General features: G+C 44.0%; 1 protein-coding gene across 2 annotated transcripts in view; it reads left to right on the top strand.

Moving 5' to 3' along the window:
- Stmn2 (stathmin 2) overlaps positions 1-10,760 on the top strand; it is a 47,626-nt gene extending 36,866 nt beyond the window's left edge. Inside the window, exons 4-5 of one of the 2 annotated variants that reach the window (NM_053440.2) lie at positions 4,747-4,938; positions 9,419-10,760. In NM_053440.2, coding sequence (NP_445892.1) covers positions 4,747-4,938; positions 9,419-9,478 — 252 coding nt within the window. In that variant the 3' untranslated portion in view covers positions 9,479-10,760. Of the gene's footprint in view, positions 1-4,746 lie in introns of both variants that reach the window. The other variant, XM_063282645.1, reaches the window with a different exon arrangement.
- The last annotated feature ends 3,602 nt before the right edge of the window (positions 10,761-14,362 follow it).

Genomic DNA, 14,362 nt, shown 5'->3' with positions numbered 1-14,362 from the left:
CCATAGTTTAGCTGATAAAAACGCACATTCTAAAAGGAATGTAACATTTCCTGGCCTTTTCTCCTTAATTAAAGTACCTCTGGTCATCAGTGTCTATTATTTGAAATTAAGCTCTTCATATTGCAACTGACCGCATTTGGGAAATGACATTAACACGTTGGCCAGCCAGGCACCGTGCCCATTCATTCATCATCCGCACAGCAGGAGGCTTGCGCACATCCCCAGTGCGCTTGCGCACATCCCCAGTGCGTACCTCCAATGCTCCGCTGCGCCAACCTCATTACTAATGGTTTCTCTTTCCCTCATGTCCAGTGCAGACAACCTGTGGTCTCATTATCTGCAGCAGACTACCGAGTTTAAAGGAATCTTTCAAATCATCCCAAGAACACGTGATTATTAGTGTGTCTGCAGTTGAACCTATCTCTCCACTTACTAACTAATGCCTTTGGGCAAGTCATCGAAACTCCATCTTCTCGTACCCATTATCCTAGGCCCCCACATCTCCCATGGCTGTGACAAATGCCATGACCAAAAGCAACTTGGGAAGGAAAGAGCCCATTTGACTTCTACTTCCAGGTAACAATGCATCTCTGAGAGAAGACAGGTCAGGAACTCACGGTGGAACCTGCAGCACAGACTAAGGACTATCACCTACAGACTTGTTTAGTCTTCTTCCTTCGCAGCCCAGGCCCATCTGCCCCAGGGTGGCGCCACCCACAGTGGGCGGGCCCTTCTACATCAATCATTAGTCCAGAAAAGGCCCACAAATATGCTCACTGCCAATCGGATGGGAGCAATTCCTCTACTGAGATCTCCTCTTCCCAAGCTGACAAAAAAACAAACCAGCACACTCACCTATAGAAAGGACTTGTAAAACACATCCTCTGTCACACAAGCACTGTGAGAAGGGGACATTACTCCCTGCAGACTGATAAAGAGCAGCATAAAAGGTTGGCTATCCCTGGCCTAAAATGCACCCAGCTCTGGCCTGCAAGGACTGGGGTCCAACAAATGATTTTACAAAGGAAAGCAGTTCTGTTAACAGTGCTGCCACATAGTACATTTCATCCATATTGGAAATGTAAATTAGTCTATCATAATACATAGAATAAGCAGACTGATGAATAATAGATGTACAAGTAGGTTGGGTCAACTAAAACTGGATTTAATACATTAATATTATGAAAAACGATGTAAATTTAAGCTTGATAAAACTACACACTACAATTGATTAAATTAAAAGGCTCCCCACTCAACCCGTCCACCAGGACTTAATTGATGTATTAACATCGCTGCACAGTGGGTTCTGATGACCTATGACCCTCTCTGAAAGAGAAGTGAGCTCCTTGCTCTAAATGAAATGCTGTGAAAGGGACTCTTTACCAGCCACTGGTTGCCTCGACGTCTCCATTTGACCTCTAAAACTCTAACACGGCCACCCTCCTTCCCCTGAAGAAGTTGTGCATTTGTCAAGCCATGGCTCCTGTGGGGTCAGAACTGGGTGCAGCTTACTCAGTCACCAACCTTTTCATGGTGCTGGCTCTCAGTCTTTATGGGGAGGACCCTCTACTTCCTACAAGAGCTCTAGGATACCTGACCTTCTCTCCCAGTGACATGTTGTAGCCACACGAAAGTACAAGTCTCTCCTCAAAGCAGAAGTAATGATCATTTAATCTTGAGTCAACTGTGAGCAACTATGATACCAGGTCAAAATACAGTAACAGTTTTATTACAATTTATATTGACAGAACAAAAGGAATCGTAAACCAAGACACTCTTTAAATACACTGGTGGAAACATACAATAGGCAGGTCACAGCAAAGCAGAGAAACCTCTGTTACAGGCTTCGCTGCTGCGTGAGGTGACTGCTCTACCTCAAAGCGTTAAGTGATGCTCTCTAGGACAGCAGGTCGCACACAGAGAAGGATAATGACTGTTCAAAGGCCCAAACTAGCCTGAGACAACTTGTAATCAGGTTCAGGCTCTGTAATACTCCAATGTTTCACACTGACGTTCCTCCAATCATCGGCCTATTCAAACGGTCAGGCAAGTTTGTATTCTTTTGTCATTGGCAGCTGGCATCATAACTTAGAAATGGCACTTGAGATGGAATATAGGAGAATGGGGGTCCTTTTTAAATAGTCACAGTTTAGTATTCAGAAAGCCGACGTGCTGCATGGTCATAAAATCTCCCTATTGGTGGTCTTCTAAGCAAGGAAGATCACCTGACTCTCTTACAAGGGGACCTCAGCAAACCCATCCGAGACTTAGTGCGAGAAGGGCTCCTTATGAAAACTCCATGGGTTTCTTCCCTGTCTCTTTCTGTGCTCCTGGCTTTTCGACATGAAATAAGTGCTTCATGTTGTCTCACACAGCTACACTTTACTGTCCTGTTCCACCATGATTCTGTGCCTTCACCGGAACAACAATGCTTTCAGCATTAACAAACAGCCCGATGCTCACAGAGGCAGCATCCAGCCTAGTCGTAGAAAGACATTCTGGAACTAAGGGATTTGGTGGTTGATGAATAGTTCTGGGTATGAAGTAATATACCCCCCAAATGATGAGTGGGGACAAGATAAAGCAGCAAGAGAATGTGTACTTCAAACGTCATGGAAAACCGGTGCCTCCAAAGTGTAGTCTTAAATCTCTTACGTGTGTATAAAGGAAGTGAGTTTTATAGACCAGTTAACTCAGATTTATCGTCCAATTCATTTGTGCAGTAATTAAACTCTTAGACTCAGTGGCATAAGAGATGCTAATTAACCTCTTTGCAAAATGTTCAAGCATTCCTACATGGACAATAACTCTTCTCCCTGTCTCGTCACTGTGCCCTCGTGGGCCCCTCACAGAGTCATTCCAGTGATCCTTAGTTCTTTATGAGGATGTTCACAGGACGGTCCGCCAGCAATCTGCCTCAATTTCTCACAGTCAGCGAGAGTGACATCTCCCCACGGGATGCCACATTCGAGTGACTCTTTCTTCCTTAACTTACTTCTGCATCCTATCAACTGACCACTGTCTTGCCCGAGTCTCCATTTCAATTCTCGGAGACCTTCTGTGTCAGAAACACACTCTCCGCCATGCTCCTCGGGGCCAAACACTCTCCTTGAACAGTTCATATGCAATATGCAATAAGGCAATAAGGCTGACTTTCAGAACTAGCCAAATTAGGGAGAGCTCCAGAGCCCCAAGCTAAGTTCTAGTGAAGAATTTGTCTAAACACTGAGTCCCAAGGCTGGGAAGATTGCCAGTGAGTAAGATGCTTATTGTGCAAGTCTGATTACTTGACTTCAAATAACCAGCATCCATGTAAATATTTAGGCACTTATAGATCTCCCAATCACTCTGGGGTCAGAGACAGGTGGGTGGATCCTGGGGCTGACTGGCCAGCTAGTCTACAAAATGGCAAGCTCTGAGTTCAACAAGAGGCCACATCTCAACAATAAATGAGTAAATAAAACGGAAACAGTGTTGTGTTACATTCTAACTCCAACCTCTGACCTCAACATACGCCTGCAAAGGGAAGTGCACTTACACACACACACACACACACACACACACACACACACACACACACACACACACACGAGAGAGAGAGAGACAGACAGACAGACACAGACAGAGAGAGACAGAGAGTTTAATACTGCAGGTATGGTGGCTCATTCTTTTGCTCCTGGCAGGAAGACAGCCAGTGTGTCTTGCACAGAGTAGACTGTGGCCTACCAGCAATAGTATCTCTGGGTTGCTAATCAAAAGTATAGATTCCTTGGCCTCACTAAAGAACTTTGGAAATCGATCTCAGCAGGTAGGTACTGGAATTTCTGCCATTATCAAGCCCCTAGTGATGACAGTTGAGGACAACCATACATCTTGCTGAGGCTAAGAGAGAGCATGCACAGGAAACTACAATGTCTCTGTTCTCACTCCTGAAGAACCACAGTGAGGAGGACAGCCACAACCAGGGCTTTCTTCCTTTTTGTCCAAGTGGTCATTGCATTTGTGTAAATGTTTTCAACTCGCTACAGAGAATTTATTTTATGTGTGGGGTGCTTTGCCTGGATGTCCGACTGTGCACTGTGTGCCTGCCTGGCATCCAAGGATTTCCTAGAACTGGAGTGGAACACAGTTGTATGCTGCCGTGTGGGTGCTGGGTATCAAACCTTTGTTCCTTCAGAAGCAGCAAGTGCCTTTACCAGAGCCATATCTCCAGCTCGAGAGAATTTATTTATTATAGCTCCTGAGAAAGGGGAAGGACAGGTGTGTTAGAAAAAAAAAAGTGAATTTGATGAGCAAAGTTGAGTGGTTCCTATACGGCCCACCCTGCACTTAGAAACAGTGGGGCAGATAAAAGGGCAGAGGGGAAAGAAAACGCAGGCCTCAGGCCTTCCCCATTTTTTTCAGGCTCCCACAGAAAGCTGTGGTCCACTGTATCATTCTAAGACTGCATGTTGCATAACTTCTTAGCAAGATCTTATTTAAAAAAAAAAACTGAAAGGAAAGACTGGCCAGATAGTCTACAAAATGGATCCTAGATGAGAACTAATATTATTTCTAAGATACTCTGTCCAAAACCTTCACAGCCAAAATTTCAGGGAGCCATGTCTCCGCCGACATGTTCTGTTGGAGGTGCTGAGGTCTACGGACTGCATGAGGCGGAGAGCACAGCTCACAGTTGCAGCCCCAGGTCTAGCACTCAGCGAAGTAGGTGTCCAGATAAGTGTAAGTGTTGTGTTTCCTCCCCAGTCTCAGGAGGCCCAGGTGCTGAAGCAGTTGGCAGAGAAGAGGGAGCACGAGCGAGAAGTCCTCCAGAAGGCTTTGGAGGAGAATAACAACTTCAGCAAGATGGCGGAGGAGAAGCTGATCCTGAAAATGGAACAAATTAAGGAAAACCGTGAGGCTAATCTAGCTGCTATCATTGAACGTCTGCAGGAAAAGGTAAGAGCAGCAGAGGGCAGAGCAGGGGATGTTATCAGCGCTGGAACCCTTGTCAAACACTCCACCACACGGTGGACTTAGGAAGGCTAGTTTCAAATGTGTATGTCACCTGTACAAATCGTTGTGTTGGAAAAGTAGAAACCCGTACATATTTAATATTTGCCTGATTATATTAATACTATAACACAATACTTAATATAAAATTAACAAATATTATTTCTTTAAAGAAGTATGTATTTAATACAGAAACTAAATTTAAAATATATATTTATCAGAAGCCCATTCTCTATGGAACAAAATCTACAAGGAAATCTGGAGCATGGGAAGCATAGCTGAGAAACTATTGTTTCGCCATGTTCTGAAGTCCTCAGGTCTTTCTCATTAACTCTGTACGTGTGTGTGTGTGTGTGTGTGTGTGTGTGTGTGTGTGTGTGTGTGTTTGTGTGTGTGTTTGTGTGTGTGTTTGTGTGTGTGTGTTTGTGTGTGTGTTTGTGTGTGTGTGTTTGTGTGTGTGTGTGTTTGTGTGTGTGTGTGTGTGTGAATGCACGCGCCTGCCTTTGAAAAAAATCACATCGCAGCTATGAGTAGTTTTGCTTTGTCCATCTCCAGAAATTGGATTAAGCTTGAAAACTAGGAACTCTGAAAAGATGCATCTGTACATCTCATATACATCTCACCATCCCTGCCTGCTCTCATGGCTCTTTTACCTCAGGCACTGCAGGCTCGAAAGACACTGCCATCGTCTCCTAAGTACTGAGAGTTTACACTCAAACTCATAATCCTCCTGCCTCAGACTCAGAGCTCAGATCGCAGGCGTAAACCACAGTTCCCAGCTACAGTCTTTTAAAAATAGTATTTCCCAGAGGTCCTTTAGACGGAATGTGTTCTTCCTGAGTTTTTTGAGATCTCTACCCAGAAAATGCTGTAGGCTCCAATACAGAAAGTAAAACACTGAGGCCCTCAAAGATGTGGGAACACATCCTAGGGATTTGGGCTTTAGATTAACTTTTTAAACTTTATAAGCAGGTGTGCCCTTGCTCCTCCGAACAACACCCTGTTTCTCCACAGCTCACATGTGGTGGCACAAAAGCAGGTGCTTCCCTGAGATCCAGGACACCCAAGTTCCCTTTGACATTATCTCCTCTCATCTTCCTTGGTTTACAAGTCCTTTCTGGGAGCTCCTAGCCTTCAGCTTGCATCACAGACCCTGAAAATATCCAGTGCAGTTGCCAGGCATGCACTGTGCTGATCCCAAGCTAAGCCACCCTCACCTTGAGTATCCACACCATCACTGGCCATCCAGGAGAGCCACGGGTTTTGAAGTACACGGGCAAACCTGCAGCTTGTCCCTCTTGATGTTATTTGTAAACTAGTTCATAAAATTTGCACACCTCATAATAGCAAAACAAAAATCAAAGGAGTGTCCAGCAAAGCTCACACAACTGGGTTTACCTCACCAACTAGAAGTATAGAACTTAGGAAGGAAGAGAACTGACATCTGCATAGTGAGCAATTTTGTGTCTAATAACCCAACAGACATCAAGTAGGTGCACCGTAGCCATTACTTTAGTGACAACAGCGGCATACTACATTATTTAATATGATTTAATTTCAAGTGAAAATATTTTCCTTAAGAGAACAAGATTCTTTTCCTATGAGGCAGTCTCGATAATCTATAAGCATAGATTTAATCGTTATGAAGTCACATGTGTTGTTACCTTACATTCTTCTCTTCTGACTTATATTCATTTTCTTGTTCTGATTCACAAGTGCCATTGGTGTGACCAGTTACTACTGAATGTGTCTGGTGAATAAATAATGAAAGGGGAAGGGATTAAACCCAGCCATTATTGATTACTCAACGAAGGCCAGGCACTTTTGCATGCATTATCACATTTAATCCAATCAGCGAGGCTACCAAAAACATATTGTTATTCCATTCCACATCTAAAGAACCTGTTCCTTAGAAAGCCTACTGCCTTGGCCAAGATTATAGAGCAAGTGGAATGAAGGTTGTAGATGTTGATGCAAGTCTTTCCCAGACCAAAGTGTGTTCTGAGCTGAATTTGATATTCTTTTTCAGTCACTGAATATGGCATCATAAGCACTAGAAGCAATACTCCATGCTTCCCTTGATCCCATGACCACCAGCATCTTGATGTATAGCAGCAGGACTTTTATGAGCTCCCCAACTCATTTCTGACCTTTCTTTTGTACCATTGACTCATAACCATTAATAAGAAGAAAAGAAGCTGACAATGCTGACGTCACCTTGCATTTTAATTAACTTAGAAAATGTGATTTCATAAAATTATTACCACAGGTCATTTAATTCCTATCCTTATTATATTTGATATATACAGCCATTAAAAGATGCATTAAGAGATAAAGGAAGGAAAAGAAATTACCTCACACTTCTTGGCTTCCAATAAGAAATATCTAAGTCCCATATTTCAGAGGACCAGATTTCCTAAAGCCATCTTTCAAAGATATCTTCTTTTAAAAGTGCTGTTTACAGTGTCAGAATGCTACTACATTTCCCTTGAGAAAGAATGGCAGTAAAAAGTTGAAGAGAGTCTTGTGTAAATTTAAATATGCATGGGCCTACTACAGATTCAGGGCCTCTAAGTATACCTGAAAAATTAAGTGTGAGATCTATAATGAAAAAGACATTACTAAAGAAGCAACTTTAGTAACTAGAGCACTTCATGGATATTGTCTCTAGTGGATTTCATTGACATCATTCTTAGTGAACTCCATAGACAACGTCCTTAGTGAACTCCGTAGATAACATCCTTAGTGAACTCCATAGACAATGTCCTTAGTGAACTTCACAGATGATGTCCTTCATGAACTCCATAGACAACATCCTTAGTGAACTTCATAGACAATGTCCTTAGTGAACTCCATAGTGAACTTAATGGACTTCATAGTCAAAGACTTGCAACTACCTTTGAAGCTCTCAGCTGAACTTTTCTGGTCATTTAGCAATTCTCTGACCAGGACCACAACCTGGTAACATTACTGTGCAGGCCGACTCTAGCTTCTCCAACACTTTCATTTAAAGTCACATCAACACATCAAGAGTATACATTTCACACTGTGGATGTAAAGTGTCCAAATAGCAGATCAACCAAATTTCCTGGAAAGGCTTTCTTAGAAACTCAGAAGGCTTACCCGAATTTCCTTTTAAAGTTACCTCCATCTCAGATGAAGTCTTTGATTGCCTTTTGCAAGACCGTAGCTTTACCAATTTGAGTTAGAAGTAAAGTCCGAAGTAGACTGACAGTGCCAATTTTCGTGCTCAGTCTGGCGGAGTTGCTGTTCCTACTTGAAGCTCCGTTGTCTTCCAGTGCAGGGAAGGTGTTGGCATCCTCCCAGTTTTCATACAAGTCCAGCTCTCACTAATGACTCTCTATCTGCAGAAAGGGACGCCACTACAGCTTTGCCTTGCAATGACTGAACAAAAGAAAACTCAGCAGCATCTGTTCTGATTTCCTCACATTTCCAAACACAGCTTGATTTCTCTACATACGCCTTGCTTCCTTGTCCTCGTGCTGTTTCAGTGTGTGTGGAAGGCTCATTTAAACCAATTAAATTACATTACCTCAAAAATCTTTCCCTAGGGGTTGGGGATTTAGCTCAGTGGTAGAGCCCTTGCCTAGGAAGCGCAAGGCCCTGGGTTCTGTCCCCAGCTCCGAAAAAGAGAACCAAAAAAAAAAAAAAAAAAAAAAAAAAATCTTTCCCTAGAGTCAACTTCCTGCTTCCTCAAATTTTTTAGCTTGGAGGAAGTACAGAGTATGTAACAATTTTTCCCACTCCTACCCCCTAAACCTGAGAGGCGGGAAGCCTTTTCACATTCATATGTAACCAATGTGGAATCTGACCACCTGCTAGCTGTATAAACTTGGAAAAGTTCCTCAGCCTTCCTATGCCTTGGTTTCTTCCTCTGTAAAATGGGTATAACAGAATCTCTACTACAATACTGTAAGTATGAAAGAAATTCATCTAATAAAAATCTATGTGGGTATAGGTGTGTTAAACATTAGGTGACAAATACATGCTCAGTAATATAGTATAAAGACCCTTGGAAGCACAGGCACCTTAGCCTTCATAGATCTTAATGATAAGATTTACTTTATAGCTGGCCAAAATCATTAAGAATGAATAAAAAAAAAACTACCTGAGGAGAAAAGCAATTTTAAAATGTTCTAAATAGAAAATAAATAATATTACTAATAATTAGCATTTCAAAATCCAGTTCAACAGCCATTTAGCACCTTTATGCAAAGCTATGTGCCTATGATCATCCAATGTAGAAGAATAAACAAACACCAGATCCACTTTTTCTCCACCTTCTCTTACCTTTGGTAGACACCACCCTGGGTTATTTCGGGCCAACATGTCCAGCAATGGCTAGGGTAGCTCTCTGAACTCTTGGGACCATGTGGACTAACCCCTCTGCCCTCGCTGTTTCCAGGAGAGGCATGCTGCCGAGGTGCGCAGGAACAAGGAACTGCAGGTTGAACTGTCTGGCTGAAGCAATGGCGGGTATGGCACGCCCCTCCCATAGTAAATCCCCCTGCCTATATTATAATGGATCATGCGATATCAGTATGGGAAAATGTATGACATGGTTTAAAAAGAACTCATTATGAAAAAAAAACAGAATCAAAAATAAAATAAATCAATGCGGTCTCTTTGCAGAATGTTTTGCTTGATGTTTAAAAAAGTACCTTGGATCTTATTTTGTAAATATTTACATTTTTGTTAAAAAATACAAGTATTGCATTATGCAAGTTATTTCATAATCTTACATGTCCTGTAACAGGCATTCGATGTTGTGTCTTCCCACTCAAATGAATTTGCTAGCTCTATTCTTTTGGAAGCTCCCCCATGTTGAACTCAGTCCCTGCCCTTTTCATTCCACCCAAAAATGAGGTCAGTAGACAGTCTATGGTGCTAGAAACCCACCATTGCCTAGTGACCTAGATGACTCCATACTCTCCGAGCTTGGCCAAGACCACACCTAGATCGTGGGGACCGTGTGCCCATGTGAACCTCCACATTTCTCTGCTCATAATCTGCTTCCTGCCTAGAAACCACAAAGCCAGGCTAAGGAAATCCACCAGTCCTAGCACTGACCTCTGCTTCTCGTGGAGTGTGTGCTTCACTCGTGTTTGGGTTTTAGAAAGAGATGAATGGGAAGACAGAGCTGTGCTCAATGAGGGTAGAAGGGCGAGGCTGAACCTTCTAATGGGCCGAACACAAACACAAAGCTAGAGGGTTCGAGCGGCCATGACGTTGTTCTTCATGAAGTGGGCTTTCTTCTCTTGTTTCGGTTATTTTGATGGAATGACTTAATCAACATGTCGATGGCTTATCTGTGGGTGCCATGGGTGACGATGTTCGTTTTAAGCTTTTGCCTGTAGTACAAGCACATGATGCTACTAAATATTTTTCCACTTGGAGACTGTGAGCTGGTTGTTGCATTAAACACACAAACGAAATCACAAACACTGTGGACTTTTACTCAAGCTGGTCTTTCATTCCCAGTGTAGGGCAATCCTGCCTATAAACAAGACCAAATCACTCCATCTGTGACGCTGCCGCAGTTAAGGGGGCTAGGCAGGGCATTTGTGCCACTGTAAGAATCAGCAGAGACCCAGCATACGTACCTTTTGCAGTTTTGAAGTTGTCTTTCCCCAACTCCCAACTCCTGAAGGTTGCTGCCTGCATACTTACTTCTCGTCAGTGCTATCTTCTTGTATGTCATTGTGAGCAAACTGTGATGAATAAAGAATTGGAGTTCTGTGAACTAATAACGCTTTGGTCTGGTCTCTCAGCCCTGTGTGCTCAGACCCTGGTGTTGAGATTGTAGTAGGAGAGCTGTTGGATTGGGCAGTCGTGGGAGCAAAGAGGCAGTAATGAGTTTGGAGGAAACCAATGGCCTGCTGGTTGACTTCCCTTGTGAAGCAGCAGGACCTCCCCAAACCCACCCCCGCTTCCTTGGACAGGCTGACCCAGTGGGGAAGGCCTTCCACCTGTTCCCCTTAGCAACAGGCACAGTGAAGGAGAAACTGAAGGTCCCAGCTACCAGTCCTGAGCAATCAAGCCTCATTCTGGGCATTGTGGGATTCCTGGCACCACCTCAAGTTCTCTCATGCTGCCCACAGGACACCCCCAGCCTGCGCCTTCTGTTAAAATGTGACTTCCCTACCACGCTGCCAAACCATGTCTTGCCAACAAGCACACTGTACACATGGACCCAGCAGGGTCCTGCCAGGGACCCAGATGGGTATTACACGGCCAGACAAACAGCGTCCACTTTGAGCAGAAAGTCAGAAATAATTGGAACAATGCAGATTTATGAATAAGTAAATTGGGCTGTCACTCACGAGGTCACTGGCTAAGTTTAAGCCAGTGAGACAGTGTCTCCTATGTAGCTTGGATGAGACTAGAACTCTCTGTGTAGACCAGGTTGGCCTTAAACTCGTTATCTGTCTCTGCCTCCCAAATACTGGGATTACAAGGCTACATAGTGAGAACCTGTCTTTACATTTTTAATTAAAAAGATATATACAAATGTTTTTTAAAAATTTTAGATTCTCGGGGTTGGGGATTTAGCTCAGTGGTAGAGCACTTGCCTAGCAAGCGCAAGGTCCTGGGTTCAGTCCCCAGCTCTGAAAAAAGAAAAAAGAAAAAAAATGTAGATTCTCTTATCATCATCATCATCATCATCATCATCATCATCATCATCATCATCATCATCATCATCTAGATTTGGTCTGTTGAGTACTATTGTGTATATGGATGTTTTGCCTACCCATATGTATGCAGTGCCTGAGGAGGTCAGCAGAGGGCATCAGATCTCCTGGGAGTTAAGAGATGATTGTGCACCATGAACTCAATGCTCAGGAAGAGCAGCTAGTGTTAGTAAGTGGTGGGGATCTCCCCACCCCACACTGGCAGTCCTAACCAGTATAGGGCGAGCTCTATTCTCACACTAGTCTACATAGGTCAGTAGGAAAAGGTGACCATGAGTGACCACAAGCCCAAAACTTATTTGACCCTAATACCGTAAATGATGTTAGTTCATTAAGCATGCTAAAAGGAAACATCATTCCTGTGAGGCTTCCTGAGTATTAAAATGGCTGACACTGCCTCACACTATAGTGTGCCCCTCCCTAAGCAGGAACTACAGCCCAGTCCCACTGCCTAATGTTAAAAACAAAAGAAAAAAGAAAGAGAAAACTCTGGCCTAGAGAGGTGAGTGACTCAGCCCAGTCCGGTGCCTGCCTCCTACAGCTTACCTCAGTGCTAGTTATTCTTCAGTTAACGCCTGCCAAGTCCCGCTCTCTGATGAAGACAGATGATGTCTATGAAGTTACCCTGACCAGCAGTTCTCCAAGTGTCTTGAGGGCTTGTTAGCAGCTGATTGCCCACTTGCCTGGCATACATTAGGCCCTGTGTTTGATCTTCGGCCCTGGGAAATAAAGGGAAACAGAAGCAAGATCGCTGACCCTGAATTTATCCCTGAGCTTGAAGCCAAGATGTTCATCGCTGCCTTCTCCCCCAAGCCTCACTATGAGCACGCTGCTCCAGCTGTGCGGAACAGTCCCAGCGGTTGCTCCACAGAGGGAATCTGATTCAGTTGTGGTACGTCCCATGAAGATCAGGGGATGAAGGAATCCTCTTCAAATGGTGGGTGTAGGGTGGAAAGGAAGCCAAGGAGGAGGAAACAAAGTCCTGCTTGCTGGGCAATGAAAGTGTAGGGGAAAGGGCTGCCTAGACAGAGCATGGTGAGAGGCAGGGGACGCCATGGACAAAGCCTTGGCATCTCATGCTGTGCATTGTTTCAGAAAGGCTTAAACCCCTGGAGTTCCCCCCAGCCCCCTCACAAATAAACTAGGAGATCTTTGTGGGAGTGACGTCAGTTCATGAAGCACCCTGTGCATAGTCTGAATCCACTTATAGATTTTCTCTAACGTGCTCTTGGTCTGGTGAGTGTCATGTTTAAATTGTGTAAATGCCGCTGAAATGTTCTGTGAAGGGGCAGGGGATTTAGCTCAGTGGTAGAGTGCTTGCCTAGGAAGCACAAGGCCCTGGGTTCGGTCCCCAGCTCCGAAAAAAAGAACCAAAAAAAAAAAAAAAAAAGGAAATGTTCTGTGAAAAGTCACAAAATCCCATTGATCTGATGAGTCACTCCTCTCTCCTTGGTCTTCTACATCCAAAAATGTACAGAACAAGCACACATCAGCAAATACTGCTCTCCCCTCCAGAGCCTGATGTGACAGAAAAGCTACCAGAAAACTGCACAAACACCTAGGACAGTTCAGAAAGAGGTTTTACCTCATGGTCTTGAAGATTTCAGCCCATGATTGTTCGATTCCTTTATGCTAGGGCCCATGGAAAAATAGCATATACTAGCAGCGGTGTAAGGCAGAACAGGATTGCTCACCTAGGGAGGGAGGGATGAGGGAGGGAGAGAGGGAGAGAGAGAGAAGGAGGGGAGAGGAAGAGGAGATCTCACCAGGCCCAATTTGTGTTAGGACCAAGTTTTTACCACAAGGAACCTTGGGAACAGTACAGACTCAAACTTAAATATCTGCCTATGGGCTCTTCACAACAGTCTTCACCTCAGCAGAGAAAACAGTGTAAAATGCACCAACAGGAACGACTGCGCCATCTGCTTGCTGCTCTGCTGAGGAAGACAACGTGGAGTCCTTGGCTTGAATAACCAGCACGTCCCAGACCATTTGCTGGAAAATGCAAGACAGATGCGGAACAAACTTGGGCAAACCTCAGAGCTACCTTGGACTCCTTTCTGTGCCCATTAACATTTCCAAGTGATCAAGCAAGTAACATCAGTTAGCGGTCACATCATCCCTCCTCCTGTCTCCTCTTACTTGTGTAACTACAACCCCTGTCCTCTTAGACTCTTCCTGCCACCTCCGCACACCAATTCTGATCTTCACTCCCTTTCCTTCATGTACAGGATGACACTGAAGTATTCCATGAGCCCCTCTTTCCTTCAGAACGCCACCCCCTTGCACACTACTATGCCCTTAACACATGGGATGGAGCCTTTCAGGCCCACAAGCCCATGCCATGGTCTGCATAGAACATGTTCACTACAACTCAAGCCATGATGAAAGTCTAGGACAGGCTATGATCTTACAATGTTTTTTTTTTACCACAGTGAATTAAAACCAGAATATTTTATTTGCTACTCCTGTGACATACCTAGCATGGGTTGCTGTGGACTGACTTACATCTGTGCCATTTCTTACTCTGGAGTCAAAAGCAAACAGAGCTGACTTCACTGGTCACTGTAGAGAAGGGAAATTGCAAGCATGACTTGTCCAGCGCTGCCTATTCTAAAGCTTCCAGTCTGAAGTAGGACAGACCACACCAAAGCAAG

Source organism: Rattus norvegicus, chromosome 2 (assembly GCF_036323735.1).
Source record: "Rattus norvegicus strain BN/NHsdMcwi chromosome 2, GRCr8, whole genome shotgun sequence".
Taxonomy (NCBI): domain Eukaryota; kingdom Metazoa; phylum Chordata; class Mammalia; order Rodentia; family Muridae; genus Rattus; species Rattus norvegicus.
This window is presented reverse-complemented; position numbering and strand designations above follow the sequence as displayed.